This window comes from Cnephaeus nilssonii, assembly GCF_951640355.1.
Source record: "Cnephaeus nilssonii genome assembly, chromosome: 2".
NCBI classification, from domain to species: domain Eukaryota; kingdom Metazoa; phylum Chordata; class Mammalia; order Chiroptera; family Vespertilionidae; genus Cnephaeus; species Cnephaeus nilssonii.
In genome coordinates, this window is record NC_137073.1 from 82,989,411 (window position 1) to 83,005,609 (window position 16,199).

The 16,199-nt window shown below is 33.5% G+C and overlaps 1 protein-coding gene across 1 annotated transcript in view; it reads right to left on the minus strand.

The window, feature by feature from the left end:
- IPO11 (importin 11) overlaps positions 1–16,199 on the minus strand; it is a 131,774-nt gene that overhangs the window by 72,766 nt on the left and 42,809 nt on the right. The window contains exons 13-18 of the mRNA XM_079787904.1: positions 14,950–15,040; positions 11,890–11,937; positions 10,790–10,895; positions 6,834–6,960; positions 2,872–2,905; positions 2,636–2,697 (exon numbers count right to left, since the gene is read on the minus strand). Coding sequence (XP_079644030.1) covers positions 2,636–2,697; positions 2,872–2,905; positions 6,834–6,960; positions 10,790–10,895; positions 11,890–11,937; positions 14,950–15,040 — 468 coding nt within the window. The remainder of the gene's footprint in view (positions 1–2,635; positions 2,698–2,871; positions 2,906–6,833; positions 6,961–10,789; positions 10,896–11,889; positions 11,938–14,949; positions 15,041–16,199) is intronic.

The following is a 16,199-nucleotide window of genomic DNA, read 5'->3' on the forward strand; positions in this document are numbered from 1 at the left end:
TAGTTTGTTAATAAGATTATATAGGTTTCAAGTATAGATTTCAATGATACATGATTGCTCACTCCCCAAAGTCAAATCATCTTCCCTCACCATATATTTGGCCCCCCTTACCCTCTGGTAACCACCATAATGTTGTCTGTCTGTGTCTCTGAGTTTCAGTTTTACACCCCATGTATGAGTGAAATCATATTGTTCTTCACTTTTCAGCCTGACTTATTTCACTTAGCATAATATTCTCCAAGGTCTATCCATGTTGTCACAAATGGCAGTATTTCATCTTTTCTTATGGCTGAATAGTATTCCATAGTTTATATGTATCACAACTTTAATCATATATCAAAAGACCCTTAATTTCCATGTCTTGGGCACTGTGAATAATGCTACAATGAACATAGGGGTGCATATATCTTTGCAAATAAGTGTTTTCAAGTTTCTTAGGGTAGATACTCAGAAGAGGGATTGCTGGGTCATTTGGTAACTCTATTCTTAATTTTTTGAGGAACCGCTATAGTGACTGTACCAGACTATAGTCCCACCAGTAGTGAATGAGGGTTCTGATAACAGCCACCCTAATAGGTGTGAGGTGGTATCTCATTGTAGTTTGATTTGCATTTCCCCCAGTAGCTAGTGAAGTTGAGCATCGTTTCATATGTCTGTTGGCCATTTGTATGTCTTCTTGGGAGAAGTGTCCATTCCCATTTTTAATTGAACTATTTGTTTGGGGTTGAGTTGTATGAGTTCTTTTTTTATTATGGATATTAACCCCTTGTTAGAGTTGTTTGCAAATATCATCTCCCATTTAGTTGGTTGCTTTTTTGTTTTGTTGGCAGTTTATTTTGCTGTGCAGAAGCTTTTTAGTTTGAGATAGTTATATTCATTCATTTTGCCTTCACTTCCTTTGCCTTTGAGGTCAAATTCATAAAATCTTCTCTAAGACCAAGACCCATGAGTTTAGTACGTTTTCTTCTATAGAAATTATTCTTTCAGATCTTATATTTAGGTCTTTGATCCATTTTTAATTAATTTTTGCATATGGGGACAAACTGTAGTCTATTTTCATTCTTTTGCATGTGGCTTTCCAATTTTCCCAGCACCATTTATTGAAGAGGCTTTCTTTTCTCCATAGTGTGGTTTTGGCTCCTTTGTCAAAAATTATTTGCCCATATACTTGTGGTTTTATTTCTGGGCTCTCAATTCTGTTTCATTAGTCTGTGTGTCTATTTTTCTGCCAAGATCATGCTGTTTTGATTATTGCTGTGGAGCCAGATAGTGTGATACCCTGCTTCCTTCTTTTTCTCTGGATTGCTTTGGCTATTCCGGGTCTTTTGTGGTTCCAAATCTGATTTCTTTTGTTCTATTTCTTTAAAAATTGACATTGAGATTTTGATGGGGATTGCATTAAGTGGGAATATTGCTTTGGTTAATATGGCCATTTTAACTATTGATTCTTCCAATCAATGAACACAAAATCTTTCCATTTCAAGAGATTGTGTTTTTCACTCTCTTTTAATAATGCTTTGTAGTTTTTAGTATATAGGTATGTCATATCCTTTGTTAAGTGTATTCCTAGGTATTTTATTCTTTTTGTTGCAATTGCAAAAGGAATTGTGTTGTGTTTTTTTTCAATTCTTTTTCTGAAATTTTATTGTTAGTATATAGAAAAGCAATGAATTTTTATACATTGATTTTGTACCCTCAACTTTACTGTATTTGTTAATTGTTTCTAATAGCTTTTTGGTGGAGACTTTAGGGTTTTCTATATACAGAATCATTTCATCTGCAAAAAGTGACAGTTTTACTTCTTCATACCCAATTTGGATGCCTTTTATTTATTTCTCTTGCCTGACTGCTCTGGTTAAGACTTCCAGAAGTATGTTGAATAAGAATGGTGAGAATGGATATCCTTATCTTGTTCCTAATTTTAGAGAAAAAGCTTTCAGTCTTTCACCATTAAGTATGATATTAGCTGAGGGTTTGTCATATACAGACTTTATTATGTTGAGGTACTTTCCTTCTATACCCATTTAATTGAGTGTTTTAATCATAAATAGATGTTGTATTTTATCAAATGCTTTTTCTGTACCTATTGATAAGATCATATGATTTTCTTCTTGTCTATTCCTCTTAGAATAACTACTGTCCCAATTTTACTGATATATTTAACAAGTCTTACTGAACACCAATTATATTAAAACACCACGCTGGGTGCTCAGAGTTGAGTGAAGAATAAAAAAATGAGGAAGACTTAGTATTCTGTTTTTCAAGTAATTTGCAATCTAGTGTAAGACAGACAGATTATATATATATATATATACCAAAAAGCAGAGGGGGATAACCTAAGGAGTAAAAGTAACAGACACATCTGAAACTAAATTACTTGATGTTTTATAACTGTGACAAAAGAAAAAGTTTAGAACTCAGCTCCAAAATAGATGATGAGATAGCTAAACAAACAAAAAAAGGCAGAATAAAAGCAAACTGTTTGAAATATAAGTTACCAACTATTTCAAAATAATTAAATATACTTTTAAATTCAGCTTCAATAAATAATCTATATTTAATTCCAGCTACAAAATAACACTTAATATTCAAAACACATAAGCAGAAATTGTTTTAAAACTAGAAATATTCTTACCGGTAGAAACTGATCAGTTCTAAACTCAAAATCATCAACAGGTAAAGAGTAGTTAAGGAATACTGAGAATATATGACATTTATCAGGAAAATATATATACATATAAACCAACTATAATAAACCAATCAAAAATTACATTTTAAACTACCTCATAAATTGATTTAACAAAATATTTAACAATTTCAAAGTGTTATAATTCTTCACAATGAAGTATTTTAAAATTATTTTAAGGATATTTAACTTCAGGGTTGTAGCTGTTTCAATACGGACCTAAAAGAAAGTATATCATGAATTTTGAGTTATTCTAGAACTATGAAACATCATTTATATTAAACGACAAAAAATTTATTCCAAATAACTTTCTTTTTTAAAAAATATATTTTATTGATTTTTTACAGAGAGGAAGAGAAAGGGATAGAGAGTTAGAAACATCGATGAGAGAGGAACATCGATCAGCTGCCTATTCCAAATAACTTTCTTTACTCCTTTTGTTAATATTTAAGTCAAAGAAAATATTAATATCTAAAAATAAAATGACACTAACTTATTTAGTAAGAGCTAAAAATGCAAAGTACATAGAGTATATGAAAAGAGGAGCATTTAAAATATGACAAGTGAAAATAAGAACAAAAATTAGCTCTTCTTAAACTATTAATAAAACAAACAGAAAGCACTCACATAGAGACAGAATGAATTTCCCAGTGATTCATAAGTAATGGGGGGAAAATCAGAGCTTGAATTTATAGAATAACGAGTTGGAGAATGTGACATAATTGGTAAGAGAGAGTCTAACAATTCCTAGAACACTAGTTGTTCAATAAATAAATGATAAATACATGCAAGAAAAGAAGAAACCCTGTCTTAACAAGACTCTAAACATGACTTTTTCACAGAATAAATTCAGATCTTCTGAAGGAAAATGAAATCCTATGTATCCAGAACTAGATCCAGACCATGAACTCAGCCTATGAGTCTAGGCCATATAACTCCAGCTGAAACCTCAGAAAACTCCTGAAAAGATAAAAAGCTAATTCCATGTTGGGGCAAACAAGTGCCATCAAGATATCAGAAACTGGAAGGATCCTAAAAATCATGAGAGCAACAGAGAAAGGAACAAGAAGAAACTATAGATCAGTATTACTTCCAAAGAACACTACTACAAAGATAAGAGTATTCAGACACTTTTATGTCCCGATTCAGTGAGAATGAGCCGTAGGATAAGAGACAGGATGGTTGATATGAGTTCTTGACCCTAATAATACCTGACCACTTCTACAGCCTGCCCATAGCACTGAAAGTTAATTCCTCACACTAAAACAGTAAGCATGGTACTGAAGCCAGAAAGAAATGGCACTTTTTCAGGGACTTAAGGCCACCAGGAAAATGTAAATAAGGAGGATATAAAATAATACCCTTGAAAGAAAGTAATCTGCTCAAGAGAAAAAGAATAATGATTTCATAATCTTTTGTCCCTATTTCATAATTCTTTCAATAAACATTTTCTAAGACTTGACTCCATGCTAGGCATAAGAAATAGTGATATTATTATCTACACAGTGGTACTATTACTACTTGGAACTACTCGTAGTACTATTTTGTACTCTTCTGCAATAAAAGTCAAGATCACTCAATTACATAACTTGATGTATTTCTTCTGAAATACACAGGTAAGTAAGTTTCCTAAAAGGATAATAGGAACCTTCAATTTATTTATCTCTTTTTAAAAAGGAATTCTCAAGCTCATTTTCATATAATACAAATATCAGACATATCAGTGCAAACCCAAAACTGACTATAGGAGACTTACTAAATTAAGGTTTCCTTTCTTCCTGGTTTCAGAATGGCCTCATTTAAAAAAAAATGTTCAATAAATATTCATTATTCATTTCAGGGACAGGGAGAGAGAAATAGAAACATCAATGATGAGAGAATCATCCATAGGCTGCCTCCTGCATACCCCCTATTGGGGATTTAGCCCTCAACCTGGGCATGTGCCCTGACTGGGAATCCAACCGTGACCTCCTGGATCATGGGTTGACGCTCAACCACTGAGCCACACCAGAAGGGCCAGAATGGCCTCATATTTTGATATCAAACACAGATTTTTTATTTCTTTTGGAAATTACATTCACTGAACATAAGTAAATGCAGAATTCATTTTGTGAATACACAGACTAGCCCAGAGTTTAAAACCTATAGCAGCGTTTTAGAGACAAGGATAAAAACAAAATCAAAGCTTTAAAACAGAAAGATGGACAAAACTGGGAGATCCATAAAAGGCACAGGAGTGGAAAGATAGGAGAATGTCAATGCAACTTGTGTAAAATATCCAGATTCCAGCTGTACCTCTCACAGTGCATTCAGGATACCCTACATCATGTACATTCCACTGAACATCCCACAGCTGCCTGACCACCTTGAAAATTCGCTATTTCTATGCTGGTGGATAACACAAAGATGACCATTTCTTTGCCTGATAGACAACTGCAGCACACCCTACACCCCCAAACTATAAATTTTCTGGCTGAACCATAGTTTATATTTTAGATAGCTTCTCACAGAGTTGAAACACTAATGCTATTTTTTTTTTAGTAATTTACTGCTTGTTTTATTGAAGGACCCACAAATAACCCAAGTAACTCTTTTCAAAAATTACTTGTAATTTCCAAAATTAAAAACATAATTGGCTGTGAACCTTACAACCTAAAAGAAACCCAACATATATCAAATATACTGATTAAAGAATCACCTGGAACCCTAGAAAAAGAAGGTTCCTCTGGCCTAAATTAAGTCATTTTTATACTGTGATAATAGGATCCTCAAATATGAAACTTGCCATAAACATTGCATCTGCTAAGAAACATGTTCTAAGATAGATAGATGTAAAAGCGCATGTAGAAGATGTTTTTTAAAATGGATTTTTCAATAAAGCATTGTAGCATTGTTGTCTTATAAAAAACATAATAAAAATGGAAACTTACTTCACATCACATTCAAAAATAAATTCTAAATAGAATAAAGAACCAAGGGGGACGAAAATAGATATATTAAATAAGAAACAAAATAAAAGAAAATCAGTAAATCTGCATTAAAATGAAAAATCTCTGATCAATAAAAATGACAACAAAATGAGAGTGGAAAGATATAGGGAACCCGGCCAGCATGGCTCGCTCAGTAGTTGAGCGTCACAGTTCGATTCCCAGTCAGGGCACATGCCTGGACTGTGCGCTCAATCCCCCATGTGCAGGAGGCAGCCAATCACCAATCAATGATTCTCTCTCATCACTGATGTTTCTATCTCTCTCTCCTTTCCTCTCTGAAATTAATAAAAATACATTTAAAAAAATAGAGATTCAACTGCACTTTTACTGTTTTATTCCTTGAATAAAATATTTAAATATATATGAAAAATTAGTACAATGAAAATATGTGGGGGAAATATGGAAAACTGGATGGTGAGAATATAGGTGGCTTGTTATATTGGTCACTGAATTTTTCTCTTTTCTTGATATAATTCTTAACTTTTAAAAAGTGAAAAATTAAAAGCCTACCTTTTCTAAAGATGAATCAGCTTAAAATACCTTAAACAATAAAGAATTAAAAAAAAAAAAAGAAGCTTAAAAGTAAAAAATTTCAAAGTAGCCATTATGCCTAAATCAAATTTTTGTTTACAAAATTTGGGTATTTCATACTAATAAGTCAAATTTCTATTTTTTAAAAATATATTTTATTGATTTTTTACAGAGAGGAAGAGAGAGGGATAGAGAGTTAGAAACATCAATGAGAGAGAAACATCGATCAGCTGCCTCTTGCACACCCCCTACTGGGGATGTGCCTGCAACCAAGGTACATGCCCTTGACAGGAATCGAACCTGGGACCTTTCAGTCCGCAGGCCGACGCTCTATCCACTGAGCCAAACCGGTTTCGGCCTAATAAGTCAAATTTCTAAACACTGAGGAAATTTTCAAATAACCAAGAAAATTCACTCAATTTGCATTATATTCCCTGAAATCAAACAATAATGTTAAATTTTCATGAAACTATCAGAGATAAAGATGTACTCTGATCAGTGGCCTCTGATGTTATAGAATTTATGGAGTCCCAGTCTAAAAATAAATATAAACAATTTCTCAATTTGAAGTTTAACATAGGTTAAACTTACAAAAATAACTCTTTTAAGACATTTAAACAACATACCACTAAGTCTTGGTCTTGAAGTAAGTTACAAATTGCCTCATATAACATGGGTCTTAAGTCAGACTTGAATTTCACAGAAACCCACTGACCGATGAGCCAAATCACCCTGCGTCGCAATGGCTTATACCTAGATTTAAAAAAAATCATTAAATTAGAATGTTAAATATTTTTAAAAATCTATTTCACTCAGTATATTTCATCGTTCAAATATAAAATATAATATAAAGCAACCTACATTCTTATGCAAAAGATTTAAAGCTACTTCTAAATGTACCACAGTACAAATCCTAATAATAAAGCGCTGATCTAAAAATTTAAAACTTCTTAGGCAGATATACTATAAATATGATTATTTTGTTTTAAAGAACTATAAACTAGATATGGACATAAAAAACATGTCCGGGGATTTCAAGATGGCGACAGAGTAGATGGGTCTTTCTTTGTACCTCCTCCCAAAACCAAAGTGGAAATAAAACTAAATTGGGTAACATTTAGCCTGAATTACCAACTGAAGACTAGCTGAAGATGAGACTTTTAACAAGGAAGGACAGAAAGCAACTAGAGACTGGTAGGAAGGGCGGGATCATGAGAGGGGCATGAGTATATGTAACAGACTGAGAAATGTCAGAAGGGAGAGGGGGACTATATGAAGGAAGGTGAAGATATTAACTAAAGAACATATATGCATAGCCCATGGACACAAACAATAGTGTGGAGAGGGCCAAGGTAAGGGGGACAGGGACTGGGTAGAAGTGGGCAAAGGGGGAAAGATGGGGAGCATCTGCAATAGTGTCAACAATATAAAATTTAAAAAATAAAAATAAAAAACATATAAGGTGTCCCCAAAACAGTATACACACTTTAACAGCTGATAACTCATTTAATTTTGAAAATGAAGTGTATATTAACAATGACTTTATAATCTTTCAAAGTGTGTATACCAGCTGATAGCTCACTTAATTTTGAAAATGAACCGTATGTTAATAAACACCGACTTTATAAATCATTAAAAGTGTGTATACATTTTTGTGGAGACACCAGGTATAATTAAATTAAAAAATAAAAAACAAGTCTATTTCTGTTCCTCAAGCAACCAAAACCAGTTATTTCAAATAGGCATAACTAGCTAATATCCCAAACCCTAAGGATAGTGAAGCCCAATAAGTAATAAAGGCGCTCTTGTATTCAGTTTTTCAATTCTAATTCTGGTAATCACATAAATATTATATTTCTAAAAATGTGAGAGATTTCTAGGCTTACAGGAAATACTATATAAATTTACATTGATTTCAGTTAAACTCTTTAATTTTGTTAGTGGTACTCCACTACAGAATTTGACTCAGATTATCAAAAAATTTGCAGTAACATGTACATACATTTATTTTCTGTGGTTATCTTTGCCAAAGGATATGGCAGTCTTTAGGCAGTGAGAAAAATCACAAAGCTATAATTATAATCAACTGTATCTAGGAATTCCATCCACAAAGTCTCTTCTTGATAGTATAATAAATTTTAGTTACAAAATGATATTTATTTCTGGGTGTAAATGAAAAAGGCTAATGACTACATCACATTTTTAAGAAAATTACAATCTTATAAGATGATCAATCACATAGAATTACTCATTAAAGATGCAAAATGTAAGTATCCCTGCCCTCAAAAAGTCTATCATACACCTAAAAGAATTAAAGAATGCAAAGCTCTATACTAGAATTTCAGAAAAGGAAAAGAGAACACTGGGAAGAGGGAGATGAGATTTGAACAGCTTTTAAGATATAGAGTATTCTGGGCAAAAAATTGAAAAAAATGACAGTTCAATGGATATGGACTATTTGAAGAAAGTCACAGAGGTGGAAGTAAACAACACTTTTATAGAGTTAATGAAGGAACCACAGAACCATCAAATTTGGACTGAGATCTTTAGGATTACCACATTCAACATTCTATTCCAGATAAAAAGAATGAAATTTTGAAAGGTCAAATTGCAAGATCATAGTCACTTCTGGGCACAGTTAAGATTAGGGGTCAGCCTGGCCAGTGTTGCTCAGGGGTTGAGCATCAACCAATGAATCAGGAGGTCATGGTTTGATTACTGGTCAAGGCAGGTGCTCGGGTTGCAGGTTCTATCCACAGTGTGAGGTGTGGAGGAGACAGCCAATCAATGATTCTCTCTCATCACTGATGTTTCAATCTCTCTCTCCCTCTCCTGTCCTCTCTCTGAAATCAATAAAAACATACTTAAAATACAAAAAGATCAGGGTCAGTTTGCTCCTCAAAGTGTGGTCCTTGGAGCAGCAGCATCAGTATCTTGGAAGCATGACAGAATCACACAAACTGACCCATACTCCAACCCATAAGCTAAACCAAAACCTGGATTTTTAACAAGATCATCAGGTGATCATATACACATTAAAGTTTGAGAAATACTGATCCATATCAGCTCTGTCCCAAAAGAAATATAATACAAGCCAATGTGTAATTTTCAGTACCACACTAAATAAGTAAAAAGAAAGAAGTGAAATTTTTATAGTATTTTTATCTCAATACATCTGAAATATTATCATTTCAACATGTAATCAATATATATTTTACATTGGTACAGTATTTAATTTTTAGTTAATTAAAATTAATTACCTCAATTGCACTAAGTACATTTCAAGTCCTCAATAGCCACATATACTAGTTACTGTACTGGACAGCGCAGGTCTAGACTAAATAGCCTCTTGGGTTTAAGGACAATCAAACTGCACGTTTGTCCCCCTGCTGAAGGCTTTCTCTCTATCAGAGTCTCACCAGCTCCCTGAGAGCAGAATAACAATCCAACTTATTCACCACTGGCTCTACAGGAAATGGCAAATTCCAAATGTTGAAAATATTTGTTGCCATAGTCGTTTTGGCTCAATGGATAGAGCATCAGCCTGTGACTGAAGGGTCCTGGGTTCTATTCCGGTCAAGGGCACATGCCCAGGTTGCGGGTTCAATCCACAGTAGAGGATGTGCAGGAAGCAGGATCAATGATTCTCTTTCATCATTAATATTTCTATCTCTCTCCCCCTTTCCCTTCCTCTCTGAAATCAATCAATATATATATATAAAGAAAATATTTGTTGACTGAATAAATGATTAAATAATTGAATGAATAAATGAGTGGCTACTTACTGATCAAAATTACTTTTAAAATATCTCCAGATCTACAATTCTATGGGTGTAAATATTCATAAAATGATCCATGGATGGCCTTCTATTCACTCATTAATGTAGTCAAGAAATGTTAACTGACCTATAACTATATTCTAGACATTCTGATGGGCACTACATCTACAAAAATAAATAACCAAACTGAACATTTCAAAACAAGAAAAAAAGTCTTGCAATCTTTTTTTAAGCCTATAATATTAAGCTAAGAAAAAATTATAAAAACTATAAAAGACCGCTTACCTTCAAATTTACTCACTCAGTACCCAAAATTAAAATAATTAGGCAAATATTTAAATGTGTCCAAATGCATTTTGCCATTGTATCTTCACATCCTACTGTACCCTCTCCCAAGACTTGTAGCATGCTGCTTTGTGTGATCCCATCCTTTCCTGGATGTTACTTTGGTTTGACTACTTCTGATATTAGGCCTAACCCTTTGCTAGGTCTCCAAATGATTTCCTTTCATACACATTTTCTTTCTATAATTCAGAGACTTCCACTTCCCTAAACTTTGCTTAAAATTTCATCTTTCCTATACAAACTATCTTATCTAACATCAAATACTTCATAAATACTGCAATTCACATTTGAAATAAAATAACATAATAACAAACTGTTTTGCTTGTTACATAAGATTCACAAGTCTGACACTATCAGCTAAGTCATACCATGACTTTTTTTAAGCAAATTTTCTGCTTTATCTTCATGAGAAAATCACTATGGTAAAATAAGTGTATAATAAACAGTTTTATACTTGCCTATTGTGAGTGACTTGTAATTCTGGAAGAAGCTGGTTTTTAAACCACTGATCAAAATCAACACTGTCAAACAGCTCAAAAGCCGCTAATCCAACAGCATTATACACTAAGGAGAAGATTTAAGAAAAAAATTTAAATATCAGATACTGAGCCAAATGCAAGTGCCCTTAGAAGAAACTTAGTGTTAGGAACTACTTGGAAACATGTGATGTGTTAATAAAGGGAAATGTAAAATATGTTAATCATAAATATTATTTAAATAGGCATTTTAGAAACATGAAGCATTAAATTACTTTATTCTATTTTTCCTAAATAGTTCTAGTGCTTTCAAACAGAAAATTACATTTATTTTAAAATATTTAAGTCAAAGTATAAAAATTACTTTGTATAATCATACCAATGTTTTATGATCTGATCCCTACTTACTCTCTCTCCAGCCTCATCTCTCACAAACACCTTAACGTCTATGTTTCAATTAAGCTGAAATAACTCCCAGTTCAAAACATGACTGTGCTCACTCCTTTTCCCTTTTGTACATGCTCCTGCTTCTGCCTGTACAGTCTTCCCACACCACCCTCTCCGCTGCTAACTCCCACTTATTCTTGTGTTCTCATATTACACTTCTTTAGCAGTCTTTTGCAATACATACCAAAACTACCTGTGTTTTTTCACAGTACTACCTGAATATCACCTACTTTAGCATTAACCAACTGGCACTATGTATAATCAGTTGTCTGATTGCTTGATTATCTCCCCACCAGATAGTTACAATATTTTAGGTACCCTTATATCCTAACTCCCAGCATAACACCTGCCACAAAACAGACACATTATCTACTGAGACAGTGGTCGGCAAACCGCGGCTTGCGAGCCACATGCGGCTCTTTGGCCCCTTGAGTGTGGCTCTTCCACAAAATAACACGGCCTGGGCGAGTCTATTTTGAAGAAGTGGCGTTAGAAGAAGTTTAAGTTTAAAAAATTTGGCTCTCAAAAGAAATTTCAATCGTTGTACTGTTGATGTTTGGCTCTGTGGACTAATGAGTTTGCCGACCACTGTACTGAGGGAATAAATGTTTCTAAATCACTTTAGTTTAACATACCAGCATCTTTGATTAATAGTGCATTCATATCTTCCACATTAGTGGGCCCTGAAAAAATAAGTATCAGTAAAAGTAAATATAATTAGTTATTAATAAATATTTTCTTTAAACTCAATTTGTTAGTTTCTTGGTTCAGTTAAGCACAATATATTTTATAATATTGAATATACATACAAGTGTTTAGGAAAAGTCTAAGTTTTGTTATCATCACCATTAGAGAACACAGGTACATGTAAGGCCACATTACAATTTAAAAAACACATAACATATAACATATTTATAAAATTTTATATCAAGCAACAATGCAGAAAAATATATTCCACACATTGCTAACTATTGTGTTATGCCTTGATTATAAAAGAAAATTCTTAAATTTAAAAAATATGAGTCTCCCTCTCCCCAAAAAAGAACAAGAATGGGCAATCTACACAATACACTCTAAACATAAAAAAATAAACCAGGCTATGAAAGTGACAACAAAATTAAATGTTCAAATGTGAAACTTTAGAATATAAAGTTGGTAGTCATTGCAATACCATCCAGAAAAGAGAATACCGTGGTAAAGACATGAAAAATAGTTTACTTATTAAGTACATTTCTTCAGAATAGCAAGATTTCTAACAAGTTTATCAAAGCACTTTTCTGCTCTTAAATATGAATTCTTAAGCTCACTAGTCTAATAAGATACAATAAGTACTGCCCTAAATAATCAAATTAGTCCAGAACTAGAAAAAGAACTAAACTCTGAAATCACTGAAAACCTTACCAGCACTCAGCAACTTATTAGAGTGTAGCTTAAATAGATTATCCACTTCCCTTCAGTGGTTTAAAAATATATCAAATGGATAGGCGAAAACAGAAATAAAATTCCAAACTCAACAGAAAAGGTAACTGAAGCGGTATAAATGTTATCAAATTTAAAAATCTGTAATCCTGCATTAAGAAATTAGTAAATAACTGTACATTAGATATCAAAATATATTTTCATTTTCATATGAAAACACAATTAACATTCAAATTATCTTTAAAAATGACCACAATAAAACTTGGCTGGTAGCTCATTTTTTCCCTTGGTTTATAATTTTTTTAAAATATATTTTATTGATTTTTTACAGAGGAAGGGAGAGGGATAGAGAGCTAGAAACAACGATGAGAGAGAAACATCGATCAGCTGCCCCCTGCACAACCCCTACTGGGGATGTGCCCGCAACCAAGGAACATGCCCTTGACCAGAATCGAACCTGGGACCTTTCAGTCCGCAGGCCGGTGCTCTATCCACTGAGCCAAACCGGTTTTGGCTCCCTTGGTTTATAATTTAAGCAGAAACACTCTTATTAGTTTTTTGGGGATAACAAAAGGCTAAAAGGTGAGCTATCCTGTAACTACTCCAAACAAGATCAGGAATCTCCTTCCCTACAGAGATTACCTTGTTGTTATTTCCTGACTTCACCATTTACTCAATCCTTGATCCCTTACAATGTGATTCCTAGTCCAATCAATCAAGTAATCTATTGTCTCAGAAGATTCTGCTGCCTTCTTTCCTCTCACAGCACTGGACACTTCTGACATGCTCTTCTCCAGGATTTACCCTCATACTTCTCTTTTTATCTCTGCGATAGTTTCTTACCCAGCTTTGATGCAGGGCCTCCGTGTCCTCATATTCCTAAAGACGAAAGCCTCAGGTTCTGTCCTTGAACCTATTTTCTTCTCCCAAGGCTCCTTATATATAGTCCAAAAGTAAAGCTCTATCTCTAACCACTACTAATAGCTGCTTTCCCTGTCATTAAGACTCTAACATTAGGATCATTTTTGATCACTTTCCTTTGGCTAGTATAGTCAATTAGTTGCCAAAAGTCAATGGATAAACAAATAGTTACTGAGTGTGCCAGGCACTGGGAATAATGTGTCAACAAAACAGATGTGATCAATGCCCCCTCCCTGAATGTAGAGCATAGCAGAAAAGTCAAAAATGATAAATCCCTGTTAATAGTTAAATAATTAATTTTTCGCCCTAACCGGTTTGGCTCAGTGGGTAGAGCGGTTTGGCTCAGTGGGTAGAGCGTCGGCCTGAGGACTGAAGGGTCCCAGGTTCGATTCTGGTCAAGGACATGTACCTTGGTTGTGGGCGTATCCCCAGTGGGGAGTATGCAGGAGGCAGCTGAATTGATGTTTCTCTCTCTCTATCCCTCTCCCTTCCTCTCTGTAATAATAATTTTCGATAGATCGATGTTTCTATCTCTCTATCCCTCTCCCTTCCTCTTTGTAATAATAATTTTTTCTGTACAAAGTATAATGCTAAAAATTTCATCACTTCATTTATTTATTATTGACACTATTACAGATGTCCCCCATTTCCCTCTCCCATCCCCTTTGCCCACCTCCACCAGCCCCTGCCACCCCTCCCCCAGCCTTTACCACCTGCTGTCTGTGTCCATGGGCTATGTGTGTTCTTTGGCTACTCTTCCCCTTCTTTTATCCAGTGCCCCCAACCCCCACACTCCTTTCTGACCTCTCTCAGACTGTTCCATACATCCATACCTCTGGTTCTATTTTGTTGTCAGTTTTATTTTGTTCATTAGATTCCACATATAAGTGAGATCATATGGCATTTGTCTTTCTCTGGCTGGCTTATTTCACTTAGTATAATCATGTCCAGGTCTCATTATTCTCTCTTAAATCCAATACCTTCTTCCAATTCCCACTGCCACCATTCTGAGGCTAACATTATTTTAACCTTTTCTCACACTACTTGTCACAACATGCTTCAAATGGACTAGTTCCCCAAGCAATAAACTTAATTGCCTGCAATTTTGCTTTTGTTGTTAGGTTTACAATAGTAAAATCATATTCAAGGCCTATCCAAGGCCTTCTTTTGTGAATTGTCCACACCTGTTCTCTATCCCAGAGACCACCCTTCAGAAAAGAACACATTTGGTTTTTCTCAAGTTCCTATCTTTATATGACTTAGGAAATTAGGCATTGCACATAGTAGGTACTCGCAAACTATTTTAATTAAACATTAACCAATAAATATATCAAAGTATCAAAAATATACCTCACCTTGAAGTCTTTGCATCATTTCTAGAAGTACAGGAGTAAGAGTCTGATTATATTCATGGAATATATCTATAAATAGTACTTCAGTGCAAGGCTGAAGAGGAAAAAATTTTTTAACAAAAACAATGGTATATTAAACTGATTAATTCTAAAATAAAGCAAAGAGTACTCATTTTTAAGATCCTAAACCTCTGAAAATGTTTCTAATTCTTAGTGTTTTTCAAAAAAAGATTAATATTTTTATTATTTATAACATAAATTACAATAATTCATAACATATAGAAAGTTTATTTCACTAATTCAATCATTTAGCATTATGCACTCAAAAATATAAAACTACACAGAGGAAATAATTTAATTTTTAATTAATAATTCTTTAAATTAAAAAGTAATCTGGGGCCACATTAATTTAAAGATTCAGTACTATGAATGACTATACAGGAATTAATGTGTTATAAATTATATATTTTCCTAACAATGCCATAAGTCAACAACAATTCATGAGTTCAATTCACCAGAGTAGTATTTGTTTAAATACAAACGTTAGCATAAGCCACAGTGTTAGCTACATAATATGAATGATTCATTTTGATTCTTAAAGTACTAAATCACTAGATGTTTCATAAGATGAGAAAACTATAATTAAATGTTGACAGAATTGTGCTTTATGTTAAAGAATCATACACATAACACACACACACACACACACACACACATATAAATATATATATATGTGTGTGTATATATATATATATATACTAAAATGACAGATGGAATGAGTGTCAGCTCAGATATTTGCTTCAAAATAATCCAACTGGGGAGGGAGGATGTACTTACATGAAACAAGTCTATCCATGAGTTGGATAACTGATAAACTAGGTTTTGGATTCAGAGGGTTCATAGTATTATACTACATTTTAATATAAAGTTTTTCTTAAAATAAAGTTTAAGTAATATTAAAGCAGAAAATTATTTAAAATATTTTAAAGTACTAGCTGGGCCTGGCCAGATAGCTCAATTGGTTAGAGCATTGCCCCGAAACGACAAGGTTGTGGGTTCGATCTCCAATCAGGGCTCATACAAGAACTAAAATCAATGAATGCATAAATATGTAGAACAACAAATTGACATTTCTCCCTTCCTCTCTTTAAAATAAATAAATAAAAATTTTTAAAAATTTAAAGCACTAATAATTTTTCTGATTTACAATCTTTCTGGTTTTCTATGTAAGCTTATGAAACTAATACAATATA